Here is a 19884-nt window from a genome sequence, read left to right as displayed (position 1 = left end):
GGCAGTTAGTAATGGCCTCGGGGACAGGAAGCTAGTGGCGGAGGAAGAGGGAGGAGAAATCATTCAGATGCAAATCAATATCCAACAAAGATCAACAGAGAAACGAGGAGGAAAAATAGGAACAGATCACATAATCGCCTCACCTGGACGAGCTCGGGAGAGACGGTGCCAAAATGGTGGATTAGTGGGCGGAGACGACGAGCTTGGGAGGGGGAGGAGGAGAATGCAAAAGGAATGGCGAGCGGAGACGACGATGACCTCGATCAAAAAATCCGAGTGCCGGCAAGCGGGGCCCATATGCCAACAGAAAAAAGAAAAACGACTCAAACCATCGGACGGCGCACAGCTATCAGGAGAACGGATTGGACGGACACCAAGTAACAGATAGGTCCAAAAATACAAACAGTGCTGGCTGACACATGAGCCCATGCGTCATCGAGCCAAAAACAAAGCAGAGCGCGGGGTGATCCGACGGGCAAAAATTCGAGTGAGCGCAAGCCACAAATCACCTGCGTGACATATAGCTTTTCCTAAAAAAACTACAGTTTTGCCAGAACAGGACCGGGCACCAAGTTTGAGTTTATCTTGTCCCCATCATTCTCTATGGCCCCATAAGCTGTTAGTTCCTTCCTCACCTGTTGCTTTAGCCCCTCCATCGCTGGAGCTGGCAGCCTCATCGGCACCAGAATGCCGGCATCACCAGCTTCATTCCTCCCCTCCAGGTGGAACGTGGCCAGCATTATGGTCGCCGGCCCTCCGTACAGCGGCCTTCCCCACCCGAAGTCCACCGCCAGCAACCCCGCTTGCGTAACGTCCGAGATGAGGTACGTCCGCGCCTTGGGGAACGGCGGCCTCCTGCGCGCCGCGTTGAAGCTGGCCACCGACTGCACGTACCCCTCCTGCGACGCCCGGGCCTTCGCTTCCAGCAGCAGCTGCAGCGCGTAGCCGAAGGGCCTCCGGCAGAGCTCCCCGGCCGCCGCGGCCGCCGCCGCGAAAGCGAACGCGTTGCCGTAGTAACCCGGCGGCACCGGCCGGCGGCTCCGGTTCCTGACCGCGCGCGTTCCACGAATAAGCTCAGGCGGACGAGGTCGTCGGGGTCGAACCGCAGCGCGGCGGTGCGGCAGCGCCACATGAACGCGCCGACGAGGTCGAACCGCGAGGTGGCGGAGCGCAGCGCGGGCGGGGCCTGCGACCGTATCGCGGCGATCTCGCTGGGCCCGAAGAAGAAGGCGTGGTGCGCGAACACATCGTCGCCGGGGATGGCCATGTCTTTTCCGCGGTCGGGGAGGGGAGCGTACTCCTGGTGGTCGTATGTGATCTCCGGCGGCCATCCCGCCATGAAGAGCTCGCGCTCCCACACTGGCCGCACGGTCGGCGCGCCAGGAACGCCGCGCGCAAACTCGGTTAGTGCTGTCAGGAACTGCACAATCCCCGTGCCGTCGGCCATGCAGTGGCATATCTGGAACCCGAAGATGAAGCCTCCACACCTTAGTCGCGTCACCTGTTGAGATTAGCATGCACACACGTCAAGTATCCGGGATAAAAGTTGTTACCTGAAACTGAGTTCACTGACCTGAAAATAGATGAGAGGACGGTCGACGACAACTGCTGTTGGACTCTCAGGTTCGCACAGCAACTTGTCATAGCACGGCACGGGCGGCGCCAGGGAGTCTCCAAGGTCATCCATCCGGACGTCCGCGTCGGCCTCGACGAAGACGACCCCCTCGCCGGTGCACTCCACCACGAGCTTCCTCGTGGGCTGCAGCTCGCGTAAGCGGCCAGCGAGAGGGTGGAAGTGCACGAGGGCCTCCGCGAGCGCCGACCTAATGACCTTCACGGGGTCGAGGCCCGCCCTGGGGGCGTTCCCGCGGTAGAAGAAGATGCCGGACCGGTAGAAACGGAGGACGTCCTGATCGTCGATGTCAGAGAGCATCTTGAAGCCGTAGGGCGTCGGCCTCGCGGGGGCCACGAGCTGCCGCTCGCCTCGCCGGACAGGGAAGCTGATCAGGGATGGTGCACCAGCCATGCTCTTACCCCAAAGAAAGACCTTGGAATGGCTACCCGTCGGCGCAGGATTCAGGTTGCTGTGAGCTGTGACTTGCGAGATGGTCGGCATTCGTCGTCTACTCGTCTGCCTATATAGGCGTGCGTGCATTCGTGGGCATGCGTGGGAGCTGACCCCTGGCCGATGTATAAGTGATGTTGACATGCTACAAGAGCAAATACAATACCTAGAACGAAACAAACTTACTCTGTTTTTATAAAGAGCGTAGATGTGCAAGAGGTACTACTTCACTAAATTTTGCGGCGATCCGTATAGAGGAATCTGGAATCATTCTAGGAATATTTGTGCCTCTCTTCTACGTGTACTTCTGCTAGGAGTGTTTGGATCTTTAGTCCCGACTAAAATTTATATCACATTGAATATTCGAAGGCTAATTAGGAGGACTAAACATGAGCTAATTATAAAACTAATTACACAAATGGAGGCTAATTCACGAGACGAATCTATTAAACCTAATTAATCCATCATTAGCACATGTTTACTGTAGCATCAGATTGTCAAATCATGGACTAATTAGGCTTAATAGATTCGTCTCGCAAATTAGTCTCCATATGTGCAATTAGTTTTGTAATTAGTCTATATTTAATACTCCTAATTAGTATCTAAATATTCGATGTGACAGAAATTTTAAGAGCTACTAAAGAAATAAACACCCCCTCAGTATCACCGGTGTGCTTTCGATCGTTTTTGCTGTCCGATGATATCTTCATCTCATGGATTGTATGTTCCTTTGCCCTCGGTGGGAATCTTGTGTCGCCTTCATTCTGACTGTCCGAAGCAAACAAGTTCTTTATACCTTATATATGATAGCAAAACGGAACTTGTTCATCTCGTGATAATCCGTGCCCAGTTCAATTCTCTCAATTCTTCGGCAATCGCGCCAAAAACTCGAGTTCCTGTATCCGTTACAACAAATTCCTTAATGCAGCCGATGCAATCGGGCGCAAGGGCAAGGGATGAAGCGTCGTCTGCCGCTAGTTAACACTCTAGAACACTGCATGGGCGTTGTTGCCCAATTGAGCTCTCCGGTTTCATACGTTGACTGAATGCTTAGACAGAGTCAATAAAACTCATAAGGCCACTCCTGTCACATCCTGGAATTTTTGATTTTAGGATGTGATTAAAAGGAATAATTAAACAATGATTTTATCATAATTTTAAATTTTTCAACATTTATTTTATTTAGAAAAAAAACCCATTTTATTCCCTTCACCTATCCACTTTGTCCGCTTAACCCTCTGAACAAAGTTTTAGCTCACTTTACTCCCCTGAACTATTTCATTTGGTCCAATCTACTCCCTAATTAGATTTCTCTTTTTTATTTCTTTGTGTATGAGTTGAATTTTGAGTTCAAATTTTGTGAGCATATACAAAACATGATGCCTTATGTTAGAAAATTTTATGTTAGAAAATTATACTAAGAATTTTCATGATTATTTTCATAGGTTAGCAATATTTAATACTAAATTGATCTAAACTGTACGAAAAGTAATCATGAAAAAAATTCTAATATATTTTTTTAACATGGAGCATCGTGTTATTGTTGACGCTAAAAGTCGGACGATGATTCCGGCTCCTGCGTCGGACGCACGACCTAGGAGAATCTGCTTAGCTCCTGTTCGGGTTATTGTCCTGGTGCGGTTTGCGCGGCGTGCCAGCCAATCTGACATGTTGATTGCCAAGGAAGAAAAGATATCAAATTCTAGAGATTCGATCGGCTAAAGTTCCGATTTAGTGTAAGGATGACCGGCTATGCAACAGCCGACAACCACGTGGCAATTGCAAAAGAAACTACTGGAGTAACCTAAACAATGCCACAGGGACAACACTTGGAACAGATCTAATCGGCTGTACTATAATAAACAATATGTTGATATAGCCGACAGTTCGTATCTCAAGCTAGATAACTGGTGATAAAAACTAAAATAACGGGTAAAACCTATAATTCTAGTAAATACCGATAACTAATGAATAAATCTAAATGAAACAATAGCGATGTGCCCGAAGTTAAAGCTTAGATATTGCTTGATACGTGGAACTTACAAATTGGCCGGAGGTCGTGTTGATGCAGTCCTGCCAACTCGCACGAACTCGTGAAAAGAAAAAGGATTTGGCGAAGTCGCCGACTTGAAAGTAAAGTTACATGAAAAAGTAGATTTGTATTGATGATTGTTGTGTTGTTTTACAAGCCTTACGAGGCACCTATTTATACCCTGCTACAACTGATTTCCTAACCTACTATGATTTTATCTCTAATTTAAAATAACAAATATTTACATACGGATATAACTCGCATTGGAGTCGAACACTAATCAACTTTTCTATGGGCCAATCCCCGCCTTCATCTTGTCACTGCCTTGGCCCATTCAGGCTCATATCGGCCAAGCTGCTCTGGCTCCCAGTCGGCCAGTCCTCATCGACTCCCTCGGCTAATCGGCCGAAACACTATAGCTCTATCGGCCGATTCCCCAACCATAGCTTCTTGCTTATCCGCATCGACCATTTTTTCTCTTCTTGACGCCGACACTAACACGTGTCAAAAATCGGCGTCAACACATGCCCCCCAGTTTCGGAGTGAACATATCTTCTGCTCCAAAAAAATTTTCAACTCTGATTCCTTCCTCCGGAAGAGACGTAACAATGCAGGAAAAACCTTTCCGCTCCCGAAATCTTCTCCTTGATGATTGCATTTTTTCGAACAGAACGCTCACGGGCAACCGCTCTTTTCGAAATTTGCGCGGGTGGCGTGGTAAAAATTCCATATTTACCCCTTTCTTGAGCCATCCTCCGAATACTCATCTCTTCCACCGCTTCTTCTTCCCCGAGCAGGAAAAAGTTTCCCTTCCGGCGAATCATCTCCCGACGCACTCTGGCGCCCCTGCTTATTCCGCCTTCAGGTGCATTCCAGTGCATTCCGGTGACTTTCTCTCATTCTTCATCAATTGCGCCAGTCTTCTAAATCCCAATGGCAGTCCCTACAGCTACCATGGCCTTCGTCCTGGAGGTAAATCTTCTGATCCCCCCTCTTTTCTTTTACCTTTCCATGATTCCTAGATCTGTTCTTAGTGCTTTTTTATATTTTCTCAGGAACTCAGACAAAGAATTACCATCCCCATAGCCGACACCCCTAGACTCATCGGACTTGGCCCTATGGGAGATCCTGACCGAACTGATCTGATTAACCTGGAAACTCATAGGATCCCATTTAAACCATCAACCATGGATTTGGACAATTGGACGGGCACCTTTAGGTCTTGGCCGAATGAAACTCCCGGATGGAGAGAGTGGTTCTTTAGGATGTCGGATTCCAAGAGAGTCTTTTGGGATGAGCGGAAAATCGGCCACTGCATAAATCTGTCCCTGTCTCATATGGAAAGGAATGACTTTCTACTCATCACGACGTCTTATTTCTGGTCCAACGCCCTCAATGCATTTCTTTTTGGTCATGGACCAATGACTCCAACTTTGGCCGATGTTCTGATGCTGACTGGCATCGATATCTCCTCCGCCGATATGCCTTTTGATCTTTTAATCAAACCCACCCACCGGCTGGAAACAAAAGCCATCGGCGGATGGAATGGATTTATTGAGAAGAACATGAAGACCGAACCCATCACGGAAGAAGATCACACAGCCTTCTTGATGATGTGGCTGGAAAAACACTTTTTCAGTGGCAAATCAGCTGGTCCTACCTCCAACACGTAAGCCTTAGCCGAAATGCTAGCAAGACGCGTCACTGTCCCTTTGGGAAAACACTTGCTGGGGTCAGTATACTACATGCTGCATCAAATCACCGTGAAGCTGTCATCTGGGGAGCCCATCGGGAACCCTGGTGGTCCCTGGTGGTTTATCAACCTCTGGCTCAATTTATATATGAGCAAAATCTTCAACGAACGGATCGAAACCAAGATTTTCCCCAACGTCGAATTAGAAACTGACCCATTGGCAAGGTGCCGCTGCACCTCTTTCGGAGAAGCCGTATCCTCTTTCCCAGGCAGTAAGCTTACTTCCTCAAGAATAGCCGAGTACTTCAGATGCTTTTATAACAACTTCAGTGAAGAAGTTATGAATTGGTATCCATACTAGAGAGAAAGTCCAACTTTTGAGAATCCTAATTGCTTCGACTTGAGTACTAACTCTTTTGATGATAGGGTCATGGACATTTTGATCAAACCTGGAATCTTGCCGGTGAACTTCTTCTCTGGGAAGGACTCTCCGACATATGAATTCTACAGCCCGTCGGTAGCAGCCCGGCAATTTGGCTTAGGACAAATGCCCATCGGAATTCACTTCGTCGGTTAGGTGAAATTTCAAGAGTCGGTCTCTAGAGGATTTGAATACAACAGATTATATAATCTAACACTGGACTCCAACACTATTGACCTGAGCACCTAGCTAGTAGCACCCTTTTCTACTCAGCAATTCAAATTATGGTGGGCTGAGTGGAACAACACCTTTTCTGTGCGGCTCCTGCGGTGTATTGCAATCAACTGGACCCTGCTCATGCCGATCCAAACGTAGAGGTAACAATACTCTCTCGACCGATTCCTCGATTTCGCTCTTTTATGCCACAGAGCTTTCATCACTATCTTCTCTTCTCTGCACAGGTTGATAGCCAAGTGCCCCCTACGCACAGCCGGAGCGGTAGGCCGATAGAAACCCATCATCCGTACACGCCGTACCCTCTTATCGGCTATCATGCCCCATCGATGGAAGATATAGCCACCGGCCGATGAAGCACAAGCTCAAGATGTCCACCACAAAGAAAATGAGCCATAGGGTACGAGCTCGTACCGAATCAGCAACAACTCAGACAGCCGACTAATCGGCCGCGACGTCAGTCGAGCCCTTAGCCACACTAATCCAAGTGGATGTTACTGCCGACAATTCAGGACATCGACCCCCAGGCGGCATCAGAAGCTGGGTCGGCGGTTGCATCTCTTCTAGTGGAGGTCATACAGGTAATCTTACTGCTCTAACTTCTTCAAGTGTATTGCCAGTAATAAATCTGTCTCTTCTTATCAGGCTGCACAACTCACTCCGGAGCAGACTGCCCCTCAATCGACCAATCCCCAAGCAGAAGCTGTACCACCAGCAAATCTTCCGATTGAGGTAAGGAACGCGCTTTTCACTTAACCTCCCTAATTTTTTCAACTAAAATCGGCTGATTCTTGGCACAGGATGCTCCAAACACATCAGTCATCCCCTTTGAGCAACCATCAGCTGCGCGATCTCCAGAGGTAGAAAAACCAAGACCCACATTTAGATCTACCATTCTTTTTATACTCACAAATGCTTCCCTCTCCCTTCTCAAGGAGGCTGGCCCAAGCACTTTACCGGCTATTACCAAAGAGCTAATTATTGTTGAATCTTCTCCCTCTGATGAACTACTGTCGCCGATTTCAGAAACGGGAGCAGCAATTCTGCCAATCCAGGCAGAGGAGATTCATTTTGAAGAGGTAAGGGCCTTCTATCCCCACTAGCCGATTTCTTGCTTCTGTCGGCTAAAACACTTTTTTCCCTTCCCTACAGAAACAGGATACGCCAAACAACAACCTCTTCTCTTTCACAGTTGCGGTCTCCGATGATGAGGAAGTCACATCACGCCAGATAACCTTAGTCTCAATACCATGAGAGATCCGCGCCAAGCTTCAAAACATGCGAGCCCTTCTCCAAGACAATGTCGGTCGATTGGTGGAGGATGCCGAACCGATACGGCGAATATTCAACGAGATCAAAGGCCAAGTCCCAGAAGGACGCTCTCGCGCCCGGCAACATAGATGAAGTCATGCAAATTCCAGTGTTAGAGCCTTGCGACGTATGGCCGATCGTGCTAAGCTAGAGAAGGGCGCGTCAAGAAGAAGAATCTTACAAGCATCATGCGCAAGAGGTACACCGGCGGATCAACATCCTCGATACCTCTCGTCCGAGCATCATCAGTGCAATAGACCGGCTTAAACGGCGCAGAGCAGAACTTGCCAAAGGAATGGAACAGGTCGTAGAAGCCATCGCTACTGAAGAAAAGAAGCTTGAAGTCCTTGTCGGGCATGCACCCCAGGCCCACGAGTAGACCTTGGACGGCCCACTAAGGGACGTACTCGGATATGATTAGGACAAGGGGATAGGCTTATCCCACTCGGACTAGTCAAGTATGTGTATGGAAAACTACTCGGGCCATACCGAGTAGAACTCTGTAATAGTACTCGACTAGGACTCGGACTTCTAACCCTGTCCTCCCATGCATATAAGGGCGGGCAGGGACCCCTCCTCAAACAGAACAACTCCAAGTTCATCCAAGATCAATACAAACAAACACACAGGACGTAGGGTATTACGCGATCTAGCGGCCCGAACCTGTCTAAATCGTGTTCCTTGCATCACCATTGATTCCTTGATTCTAGACGATCCTTACCGCATAAAAGACCACCTGGGGTACCCCTTAGGTGTGTTGCCGGTCTAAAACACCGACAGCTAGCGCGCCAGGTAGGGGAACTCGTCGAGTTTCTCAGCGCGAACTCAATGGCAATGGTCGTCATCAAGCCCGTCTTCACCATCGAAGCGGGCGCAACCTTCGTTTTTGGATCCTCGCTCTGCTTCGCCGACGGCGCTGGATCGTTCTGGCGTCAGATCATCAATGCCCAGGAGAAGAAATCGGAGGGTTTGGTCAGAAAAAACCAAGATTTCAAAATCAACAAACTCGAGTTTGACTTCGAGTCGGACTCGACTTCGGTTCGGACTAGTCGATCCCAGTCGCTCCTCAAATCAACTTCGACTCCAAAACGGTTTCCAAACGGACTCCGCAATGCAGCTGAAGCCCACCAGAGTTTCCTTACTCGAATTCAACTCGAACTCGGGAATGACGAAGACAATGACTCCAACTCGGATTACCTCCTAGAGATACCATTATCAGGACCAGCCCAGGGTCTGGTAATAACTACAACATCTCAAGGCAGATTCGTTCATTGGCCAGGAATGCGACCATCCTTTGCCCACCACTATGAGTCACGCCTTGTCACCCATATAGACAACCTCCCATACCAAGAGGGTGTCCCGCTCACTTCCAACCGCGAGGAAAGTTCCACAGAGATTGCAACATCAAGCTCCGGAAGCTACTACCCAGACAAAGAAGTCTTTGTTATTACTTAAAACAACTGTTGGAGGTATGCCCTAGAGGCAATCATAGAGATGATGATATTCCATTTGTATCCATGATTTGTATATTGTGTTCATTGAATATCCATTAAAGGCTACTTGAATTGATTTGCAATTATGTGAATTGTATGTGAAACTCTTTACTTGTATGGTTATTCTAAAGTTGTTCCTAGTCGGAGTTCATGTGAGGACACACATGAATATTAGACTAGCACATGTATTAGTTGATGACTATGTTTCACAAGTCATGGACATGGAGATGTTGAACTAATAATGTGGACACATGTGGAGACATGTGCTAGGACTGACCCAACACGAGAAGTAGTTCTTTCTTTAAACAACATATACGCTTTGTCCTTAGACCTGAGATTGTCGCATGTTTTCTAGATGTGGATCGACCTACTTAGGGGCTATCAAACGCTACGCCGTAACAGGGTAGTTATAAAGGTAGCTTTCGGGTTTGTCAAGAAGCATGCTATGAGACATGGCCAATCAAGATGGGATTTGCCCCTCTCTGATTGAGAGTGATATCTCTAGACCCCTCGAGTGATCGGATCCGAAAATGCATGGCCATGCTACGTACGGTTAAGAGTCAACCTACAAAGGGATTCCGGATCACAGGATCGAGAAAGAGCGGTCGGCTTGTAGCTAGACCAAATATCGTGAGGCAAAGGGAATAACATGTATATTATGTTGTGATGGTTCGTCTGATATGATCTTCGTGTGCGTATAGGAGTTGGCACGTCTTGCTAGAGGCCGCTACCGACTATTGGGCCGAGTAGGAGTACTTGGGCCATGTCTATACGTATCCGAACCCATAGGGTCACACACTTAAGGGGCTGGAAGCCCAATTCGGATCTGATCCGAGTTGGATTAGGTTTAGAAGTACTAATGGGCCTCGGACCCAGAGGCCCATCAGGAACCTCTATAAATAGAGGGGTGGGGGCGCCCTAGGGTTTACACCTTTTGAAGAAACACACCTGTCGCGCCTCCCACGCCCTCGCCTGTTGCAACTCGCGGATCTAGCAGTCCGGCTTGCGATGCTTCCTCACTACACGTGTGGATACCTTGGAGGTGTTGCGCCTGCAGCACTTGGACGAGCCATCGACGAGCCGCCGACGAGCCACGACGAGCCGACGACGAGCGCGGCACCGGAGGCGATCTTGCTGCACGTGAACGAGCTGCTGAGAAGCTGCTGGACGTGATCGACTACGTTGATCGACTACGTACGACTACGTGATCATCTTCACTGCATCGACGCATATCTACATCTTCCGCACCAGTAGTGCATCGAGTGGTAATCCCGTGATCCCTATACGGTAGTTCTTCCTGGTTATACGCGGTAGATTTTTTGTATTGCGCTAGTGTAGCCTACCTCGTATCCCTACATTGGTATCAGAGCCTTAGCTGCTTAGTTTTGGATTCGGGATGTGTGCATATGGAGATATGCAAGTTTTCTGTTTGATCTATGTCCTGGTTTCGTGCCCTTGCTGCAATGGTAGTGTAACGACATACTCCTACCGGTCGGTTTCCGCCATCGGAGTTAAGTGATACACGTAAATCCAGTTGCAGTGAGCGAAGATCAATATGATTGGTCGAATCGAGATCCAGGGTCATACGCCAGGCGCATTAGATGTGCAATAGTAGATGGGATCTACTGCCGGGGTCGGGATTTTGCCGTATGCGTATGCTTCGGTAAATCAGCCGTAACTTTTCGGTACGATCTCGGATCGGGGCGATTTTTATATGAAAATTGATCTACAGAAAAAGTTACACATGAAATTCAACCGCTTTGCCGTTTTCGGCGAAATTAGATTTCCCAAATTCGGCTTGGAAGATGGAGTTTCGGGCCTCCGAAGTTTGGAACGTTAGGGCGCCTAACTCTGTTTTGCAGGATGTATGTGTGTATTTTGTGATCAGTATGGCCCCCTTGTGTATGTGATGCATGTGTGTAACTCATTCGTGACCTGCGTGTCGCGCGTACGGCAACACGGCAGGAGCCATATGTATTGTCACTTATTGTATTTAATGGTCTGCGAACCAATCTGTGATGATCCAAGCAACTATGTAATCTTCATTACTAGATTCTTTACTAGCTATTAGGCGTAATAGCATGCTCTAGTTCTTGGAGGACTCATCACCAGGAGGATGGCGCACATGGAACATGGAGATGGAGATCACCATGGTGAACAGGTTCTATGGAGATGGAGATCACCATATGAAAACGGGCCATACTGTGTCACAACTGTGTGAATGCTATTCTGTTTATGTTTTACTTTCTGCATGCTGTGATGTTAGAAGTAGAACGATCCCTCACAAAGTTTAAGTTAGTATGCCCTCCCAACTAAAACTTGCACCGTCCCATGTCTTGTACAATTAGTGGTGGGTCTATGAAATTAGGGTACCACTAGTTTTCCTTGACTAGACGGGTTTGTGTCGGACACTTACACGCATAAGGGTTGGTTTGCTTAACAAGGTTATCTTAATGGTTAATGACCTTGGGGCATAAAGGTTGGGCGCCGAGACATAGAGATGTCACCCAACAACAGGAGTCATATGTGATATGATTAGCAAAAGGTTGCTTACCGATCTACCTCGTTTGCTAGCGGTGATGCTAAAGCTCACTAGTACACTTGTTAGTTGTGGATCCTGAATCACTAAGTTTCAATAGAGGGATATTGATTTTAGTGGGAGTAGATTCTGTTAAAATAGTTTAATGTGATTTGCTCTATCATGGATACGTTTGTCTTAGTGTATTTTGCATTACTTTGTTGTAGATTAAATGGCACCTAGCAACACCACCACATCGTTTACTTTGCGTTCGGTCCTTGAGAAGGACAAGTTGAATGGAACAAACTACTCGGATTGGATCCGTAACCTGAGAATTGTTCTCAGGGCCGATAAAAAGGAAGATGTTCTAGACACCCCACTACCACCAGTACCTGCTGATGATGCATCTGCTGCCGTTAAGGCTGCTTACAAGAAGGCATTTGATGCTAATCTTGAGGTAAGCTGCCTTATGCTTGCTTGCATGGAACCCGAGCTGCAGATGCAGTTCGAAAGAAATCATGAGGCACACGATATGATCGTGGCGCTCAAGGACATGTTCCAGACACAGGCTAGGACTGAAAGGTTCAATGTGTCCAAAGCCTTTCTGGAGTGCAAGTTAGCAGAAGGCGCAGCAGTAGGACCACATGTAATCAAGATGATTGGTTACACTCAGCGATTGGAGAAGCTGGGCTTCCCAATGGGCAAAGAGTTGGCCACTGACTTCATTCTTTCATCTCTTCCGCCTAGCTATGGGAACTTCATCTTGAACTACCATATGCATGGGACGGAGAAGGGTTTGAATGAACTGTGTGGTATGCTCAAGACAGCAGAGGTGGACATCAAGAAAAGCGCTAGTACCAGCCATGTGATGGCTATACAGAACAAGCCTAGCTTTAAGAAGAAGGGCAATTGTTGGAAGAAGAAGGGCAAGGCTGGAACGTCCAAGCCAAACCCACCGCCCAAGGTTAAAGCTGGACCTGGACCTGCTCCAGACAAAGAGTGCTTTTACTGTCATGAATTTGGTCACTGGAAGAGAAACTGCAAGCAGTACCTAGCTTCCTTGAAGAATGGCGGAAGTAAGAGTACTTCTACCTCAGGTACGCTTGTTGTTAATGTTATAGACAACATATTTCTCGCTGATACAATTATTAATTCTTGGGTATTTGATACCGGATCGGTTGCTCATATTTGCAATTCGATGCAGGGAATGATAAGAAGTAGAAGCATGGAAAGAGGAGAAGTTGATTTCCGTGTGGGCAATAATGCAAGAGTTGCTGCGTTGACCGTCGGGACGATGCAACTCCACCTCCCATCAGGATTTATTATGGAGTTGAATAATTGTTATTTTGTTCCTAGTTTAAGTCGAAACATTTTGTCTCCTTCATGCTTGATGAAGGATGGTTATTCATTTGCGAGTGAAAACAATGGTTGTGTGATCTCTAAGAATAATATGTTTATGGCTTTTGCACCCATTGTGAATGGATTATTTGTTTTAAATCTTGATGGTTCACCTGTCTGTAATGTAAGTGCTAAAAGGCCTCGGCCTAATGATTTGAGTCCTACCTACTTGTGGCATTGTCGTTTGGGTCATATAAGTGAAAAGCGCATGAAGAAGCTCCATTCTGATGGACTTCTAACTTCGTTTGATTTTGAATCATACGAGACATGTGAGGCTTGCTTGCTAGGCAAGATGACCAAGACGCCTTTCACAGGATTTCCTGAGAGAGCAGTAGACTTGTTGGAACTCGTACATAGTGATGTATGCGGACCAATGAGCACGACGGCTAGAGGAGGATTCCAATACTTCATAACTTTCACTGATGATTTTAGTAGATATGGCTATGTCTACTTGATGAGGCACAAGTCTGAAACCTTTGAAAAGTTCAAGGAATTTCAGAATGAAGTTGAAAATCAGCGTGGCAAGAAAATTAAGGCCTTACGATCTGATCGTGGAGGCGAGTATTTGAGCCACGAGTTTAGCAATCATCTAAAGAGTTGCGGAATTGTTCCACAACTTACGCCACCTGGAACACCTCAGAGAAACGGTGTGTCCGAGCGACGTAATCGAACTTTGTTAGACATGGTTCGATCAATGATGAGCCAGTCGGACCTAGCGTTGTCATTTTGGGGATACGCTCTAGAAACAGCAGCTTTCACACTTAATAGGGTACCATCTAAATCCGTAGTTAAGACACCATATGAGATATGGACTGGAAAGGTTCCTAGTTTGTCTTTTCTAAAGATTTGGGGATGTGAAGTGTTTGTCAAGCGACTTCAGTCGGACAAGATCACACCCAAGTCGGATAAGTGCATTTTCGTGGGATATCCAAAGGAAACTTTGGGATATTATTTCTACAACCGATCAGAAGGCAAAGTGTTTGTCGCTCGGAACGGGGTTTTCCTAGAGAAAGAGTTTCTCAAAGGAGAAAAGAGTGGAAAGACAGTGCATCTTGAAGAAGTTCAAGATGAGCCGATCGGGCAAGAATCAATGAGTGATGCTAACGTAGCAGAACAAGTTGAGATACCCATGGCAAGAGAAGCACCACCACAACCACGAAGGTCGGCAAGGCTCCGCGAAATGCGGGAAATATTATTGTTGGACAATGATGAGCCTGCGACATATGCAGAAGCAATGATGGACCCAGACTCCGAAAAATGGCAGAGTGCCATGCAATCCGAAATAAAGTCCATGGGAGACAATCAAGTTTGGAACTTGGTTGACCCGCCTGATGGTGTTAAAGCTATAGAGTGCAAGTGGATCTATAAGAAGAAAAAGGACATGGATGGAAATGTTCACATCTATAAAGCACGACTTGTCGCAAAAGGTTTTCGACAAGTTCAAGGAGTTGACTACGACGAGACCTTCTCGCCCGTAGTGATGCTTAAGTCCATTCGGATTATTCTAGCTATAGCTGCATATTTCGATTATGAGATATGGCAGATGGATGTCAAGACAACTTTCCTGAATGGAAACCTAGCTGAGGACGTGTATATGATACAGCCCGAGGGTTTTGTCGATCCGAAAAATGCTGGAAAGGTATGCAAGCTTCAGAGATCCATTTATGGATTGAAGCAAGCATCTAGGAGTTGGAACATTCGTTTTGATGAAGTGGTCAACGAAGAAGAGTCTTGTGTTTACAAGAAGGTTAGTGGGAGCTCTGTAGTATTTCTAATCTTATATGTGGATGACATATTATTGATTGGAAATAACATTCCTATGCTTGAGTCCGTAAAGACTTCACTGAAAAATAGTTTTTCGATGAAGGACTTAGGGGAAGCGGCATATATTCTGGGCATTAAGATCTATAGAGATAGATCGAGAAGGCTTATAGGTTTAAGCCAAGATACTTACATTGACAAAGTGTTGAAGCGGTTCAGTATGGAAGAGGCAAAGAAAGGGTTCTTGCCTATGTCACATGGCATACATCTCAGCAAGACTCAGTGTCCTTCGACTGCTGATGAGCGGAATCGCATGAGTAGAGTGCCATATGCCTCGGCTATTGGATCTATCATGTATGCAATGATAAGTACTCGCCCAGATGTTTCATATGCGCTAAGTATGACAAGCAGACACCAATCTGATCCAGGTGAGAGTCACTGGACAGCGGTGAAAAACATTCTTAAGTACTTGAGAAGGACTAAAGATATGTTCCTCGTCTATGGAGGTGAGGAGGAGCTCGTCGTAACAGGTTACACCGATGCTAGTTTCCAAACCGACAGAGATGATTCAAAGTCACAATCAGGATTTGTGTTCACACTGAATGGTGGTGCTGTTAGTTGGAAAAGTTCCAAGCAGGAGACGGTGGCCGATTCTACGACAGAAGCTGAGTACATCGCGGCTTCCGAAGCCGCGAAGGAAGGTGTTTGGATAAGGAATTTCCTCATTGAGCTTGGTGTGTTCCCGAATGCGTCCAGCCCATTGAATCTCTACTGTGATAATAATGGGGCAATTGCGCAAGCAAAGGAGCCAAGGAACCAACAAAAGAACAAACACGTAATGCGGCGATTTCATCTCATTCGAGACTTCGTTAACCGGGGTGAGATCAAGATATGCAAAATACACACGGATCTGAACATTTCTGATCCGTTGACAAAACCACTCCCACAGGCTAAGCATGATGTGCATGTAAGAGCTATGGGTATTAGGTACCTTCTAGATTGACTCTAGTGCAAGTGGGAGACTGTTGGAGGTATGCCCTAGAGGCAATCATAGAGATGATGATATTCCATTTGTATCCATGATTTGTATATTGTGTTCATTGAATATCCATTAAAGGCTACTTGAATTGATTTGCAATTATGTGAATTGTATGTGAAACTCTTTACTTGTATGGTTATTCTAAAGTTGTTCCTAGTCGGAGTTCATGTGAGGACACACATGAATATTAGACTAGCACATGTATTAGTTGATGACTATGTTTCACAAGTCATGGACATGGAGATGTTGAACTAATAATGTGGACACATGTGGAGACATGTGCTAGGACTGACCCAACACGAGAAGTAGTTCTTTCTTTAAACAACATATACGCTTTGTCCTTAGACCTGAGATTGTCGCATGTTTTCTAGATGTGGATCGACCTACTTAGGGGCTATCAAACGCTACGCCGTAACAGGGTAGTTATAAAGGTAGCTTTCGGGTTTGTCAAGAAGCATGCTATGAGACATGGCCAATCAAGATGGGATTTGCCCCTCTCTGATTGAGAGTGATATCTCTGGGCCCCTCGAGTGATCGGATCCGAAAATGCATGGCCATGCTACGTACGATTAAGAGTTAACCTACAAAGGGATTCCGGATCACAGGATCGAGAAAGAGCGGTCGGCTTGTAGCTAGACCAAATATCGTGAGGAAAAGGGAATAACATGTATATTATGTTGTGATGGTTCGTCTGATATGATCTTCGTGTGCGTATAGGAGTTGGCACGTCTTGCTAGAGGCCGCTACCGACTATTGGGCCGAGTAGGAGTACTTGGGCCATGTCTATACGTATCCGAACCCATAGGGTCACACACTTAAGGGGCTGGAAGCCCAATTCGGATCTGATCCGAGTTGGATTAGGTTTAGAAGTACTAATGGGCCTCGGACCCAGAGGCCCATCAGGAACCTCTATAAATAGAGGGGTGGGGGCACCCTAGGGTTTACACCTTTTGAAGAAACACACCTGCCGCGCCTCCCACGCCCTGGCCTGTTGCAACTTGCGGATCTAGCAGTCCGGCTTGCGACGCTTCCTCACTGCACGTGTTGATATCTTGGAGGTGTTGCGCCTGCAGCACTTGGACGAGCCATCGACGAGCCGCCGACGAGCCACGACGAGCCGACGATGAGCCGCGGCACCGGAGGCGATCTTGCTGCACGTGAACGAGCTGCTGAGAAGCTGCTGGACGTGATCGACTACGTTGATCGACTACGTACGACTACATGATCGTCTTCACTGCATCGACGCATATCTACATCTTCCGCACCAGTAGTGCGTCGAGTGGTAATCCCGTGATCCCTATACGGCAGTTCTTCCTGGTTATACGCGGTAGATTTTTTGTATTGCGCTAGTGTAGCCTACCTCGTATCCCTACAACAACAACCCGGGTACTAGCCAGAACAGAACCCCGAGGCGATTAGCACAACTCGACAACATTTCAGAAGATGAGTCAATGGCTGACGCCCCACAAAATGAAACCTCCGATCAAAGGAACCAAAGAAGGATGCGCAATGCTACTCAGGCTGAGCGACGGCAGACGCTGGCTACAAACATCCCCATCACAAACCTCGAAAGAGGATTCGACGCAGTATAGGTTCAAGAGCACAATACTCCACTTGCGGCAATCGCTTCTATCAATCTTTTAACAATGTTAATGCCTCAAGACAGGGAGAATGAAGCCACAGCTCAGCTCGAATAGCGTGGCAACGGACTAATCGCACAACTCGCAGAGCAAGCTTACAAACTACTCGACAAAGAATCACCAATACCATCTGTTCCTCGCATCACAGCTCATCAAGAAGGTAGCAAAGGCGATGCAGCCAACAACAATGATGCTCCAAGAAACGACAATGAAGTCGTCAATCAGCCTCGGCAACACAGCCAAGGACCAAGTAAACACAATCCCCCAATACACCATAAGGACACCGGAGAAGTCAGCTGCACTAACTCAGTAAATTGTATTCACCCTACTCGGAAGAACCACGAAGTGTCAAACTTCAGTGATCTACGAGAAATACTCAACAGTCGGCGCGAGCGAGAAGTCGACAACTACAACCACTTTCCTACTTTCACAAATCGGGTAATGAAGACAAGACTACCTGAGAAGTTCAAGCCAACAGGAATCACCAAGTATGATGGCAAACAAGACCCAATTCAATGGCTACGATGCTACTCTTTGGCAGTCCAGTCAGCCAAGGGAAATATCGACACCAAAGTCATCCACTTTCCCATCTACATGGAACCCGCACCATTGACATGGCTCGAGTCACTCAAACCCAAATCAATCAACTCTTGGGCCGATTTGACAAAGGCTTTCACAAACAACTACGCCGGCTCCATGGGTAGACCAGGCAACAAAATCGATCCGAGCCAAATTAATCAAAAAGAAGGCAAAACCTTACGTGACTACTTGCGACGGTTCTTCAAAAAGAAGGGCAACCATAGTTGACATTTCAGAAACAGACGTCATCGAGTGCTTCCAGAACGGACTCTACGACTGACGAATATACCAAGACTTCGATCGACGACGACCAGCTAATCTCAAAGACCTTAAAGTTATGGTACAACAATGGGCAGATGAAGAAGACAAAGAGCGAGAATGTTTCGGCTCCCACCGCAACCGTGGACGTGACAACAACAACAACAACAACAACAATGACCAGGATAGAACTCGAGATAATGACACTCGAAACAACTTTTTGAGTAATCTCAACCGCAAAAGGAAGCCTGACAACACTGTTGCTGCCATGACCAACTCCGGGAAAAAGGGACCCCGCAAAAACGATGAAGGGCCGACCTTCACCGAACTACTCAAAAAGCAGTGCCCATGGCACCCGACTAGCAAACACTCGGCAATAGACTGCTATAGCATGCGCCGAGTAATGCAAGACTTACCCGCACTACCACCCCCTGAAGAGTACACCAAGAAAAAGGATAAGGGCAAGAACAAAGTCCACAACGACGACGAAGAAGAAGAAGGCAACTTCCAGACCGCCTAAAAAATAGTCAACGTCATCTTTGGTGGAATCCCAGGCACCGCATCCAAGCGAGCCAGCAAACTCGTACTCAGGGAGATCATGGCCATCGAACCAATAGATCCAGCACCGCTAAAGTGGTCAGAAGTGCCCATATCATTCAGCAGGAAGGACCAATGGACCAAGTTCTCAGAACCAGGCCGGTTCCCTCTAGTACTCGACCCCGTGGTGGCAGGATCGAAGCTAACAAAAGTACTCATCGATGGCAGAAGTGGACTTAACATCATTTTCACCAAAACATTGAGGAAGATGTGCCTCGACGTTACAGAAATACTTACTCCAACAGATTCACCCTTCTACGGCATCGTGCCTGGAAACGCAGCTATACCGCTAGGACAAGTCATCCTCCCTGTCACCTTTGGAACTAAGGAACACTACCGTACCGAGTACATCAGATTTGAAGTCGCCGACTTCGAGACATCTTATCACGCTATATTTGGAAGGCCAGCACTCGCCAAGTTCATGGCCATACCACACTACGTTTACTTGGTACTCAAAATGCCAGGCCCCAAGGGAGAACTAACACTACGGGGAGATCTAAGGCGATCCTACGAATGCGACACCGAAGCCGTGGAAATCACCGCGACCTCTCAAGCACCTAGCCCTATGCAACAAGTCTTCACAGCTTCAAAGAACTTCATCCAACTGAACTCGAGATCCCAGAAAACAAGTTGGGGACCACGAAAGTAAAGCTTGCAAGCGAAAAAGACTTCAAAGCAGTCGATCTCCACACAGGTGACCCTTCCAAGACAGCCCTGATCGGAACAGGGCTAGATTCTAAATAGGAAGTCGCGCTCGTCAGTTTCCTTCGGGCTAACCATGACATCTTTGCTTGGAAACCAGCTGACATGCCCGGTGTGCCCAAGGAGCTGATCGAGCACTCTTT

The 19884-nt window shown here is 47.2% G+C and overlaps 1 protein-coding gene across 1 annotated transcript; it reads right to left on the bottom strand.

Annotated features, from left to right (window-relative positions):
• Positions 1 to 472: 472 nt before the first annotated feature.
• Positions 473 to 2116, bottom strand: LOC101773868 (benzyl alcohol O-benzoyltransferase-like). Its single transcript, XM_022824329.1, has 3 exons — positions 1574 to 2116; positions 1370 to 1501; positions 473 to 965 (listed from the first exon to the last, which is right to left on the bottom strand). The coding sequence occupies exons 1-3, from the start codon at positions 2114 to 2116 to the stop codon at positions 540 to 542; spliced, it is 1101 nt and encodes a 366-aa protein (XP_022680064.1). The 3' UTR covers positions 473 to 539.
• Positions 2117 to 19884: the final 17768 nt, after the last annotated feature.

Source organism: Setaria italica, chromosome II (assembly GCF_000263155.2).
Source record: "Setaria italica strain Yugu1 chromosome II, Setaria_italica_v2.0, whole genome shotgun sequence".
Taxonomy (NCBI): domain Eukaryota; kingdom Viridiplantae; phylum Streptophyta; class Magnoliopsida; order Poales; family Poaceae; genus Setaria; species Setaria italica.
The sequence above is the reverse complement of the archived record's forward strand: the minus strand, read 5'-3'. Positions and strand labels throughout refer to the sequence as shown.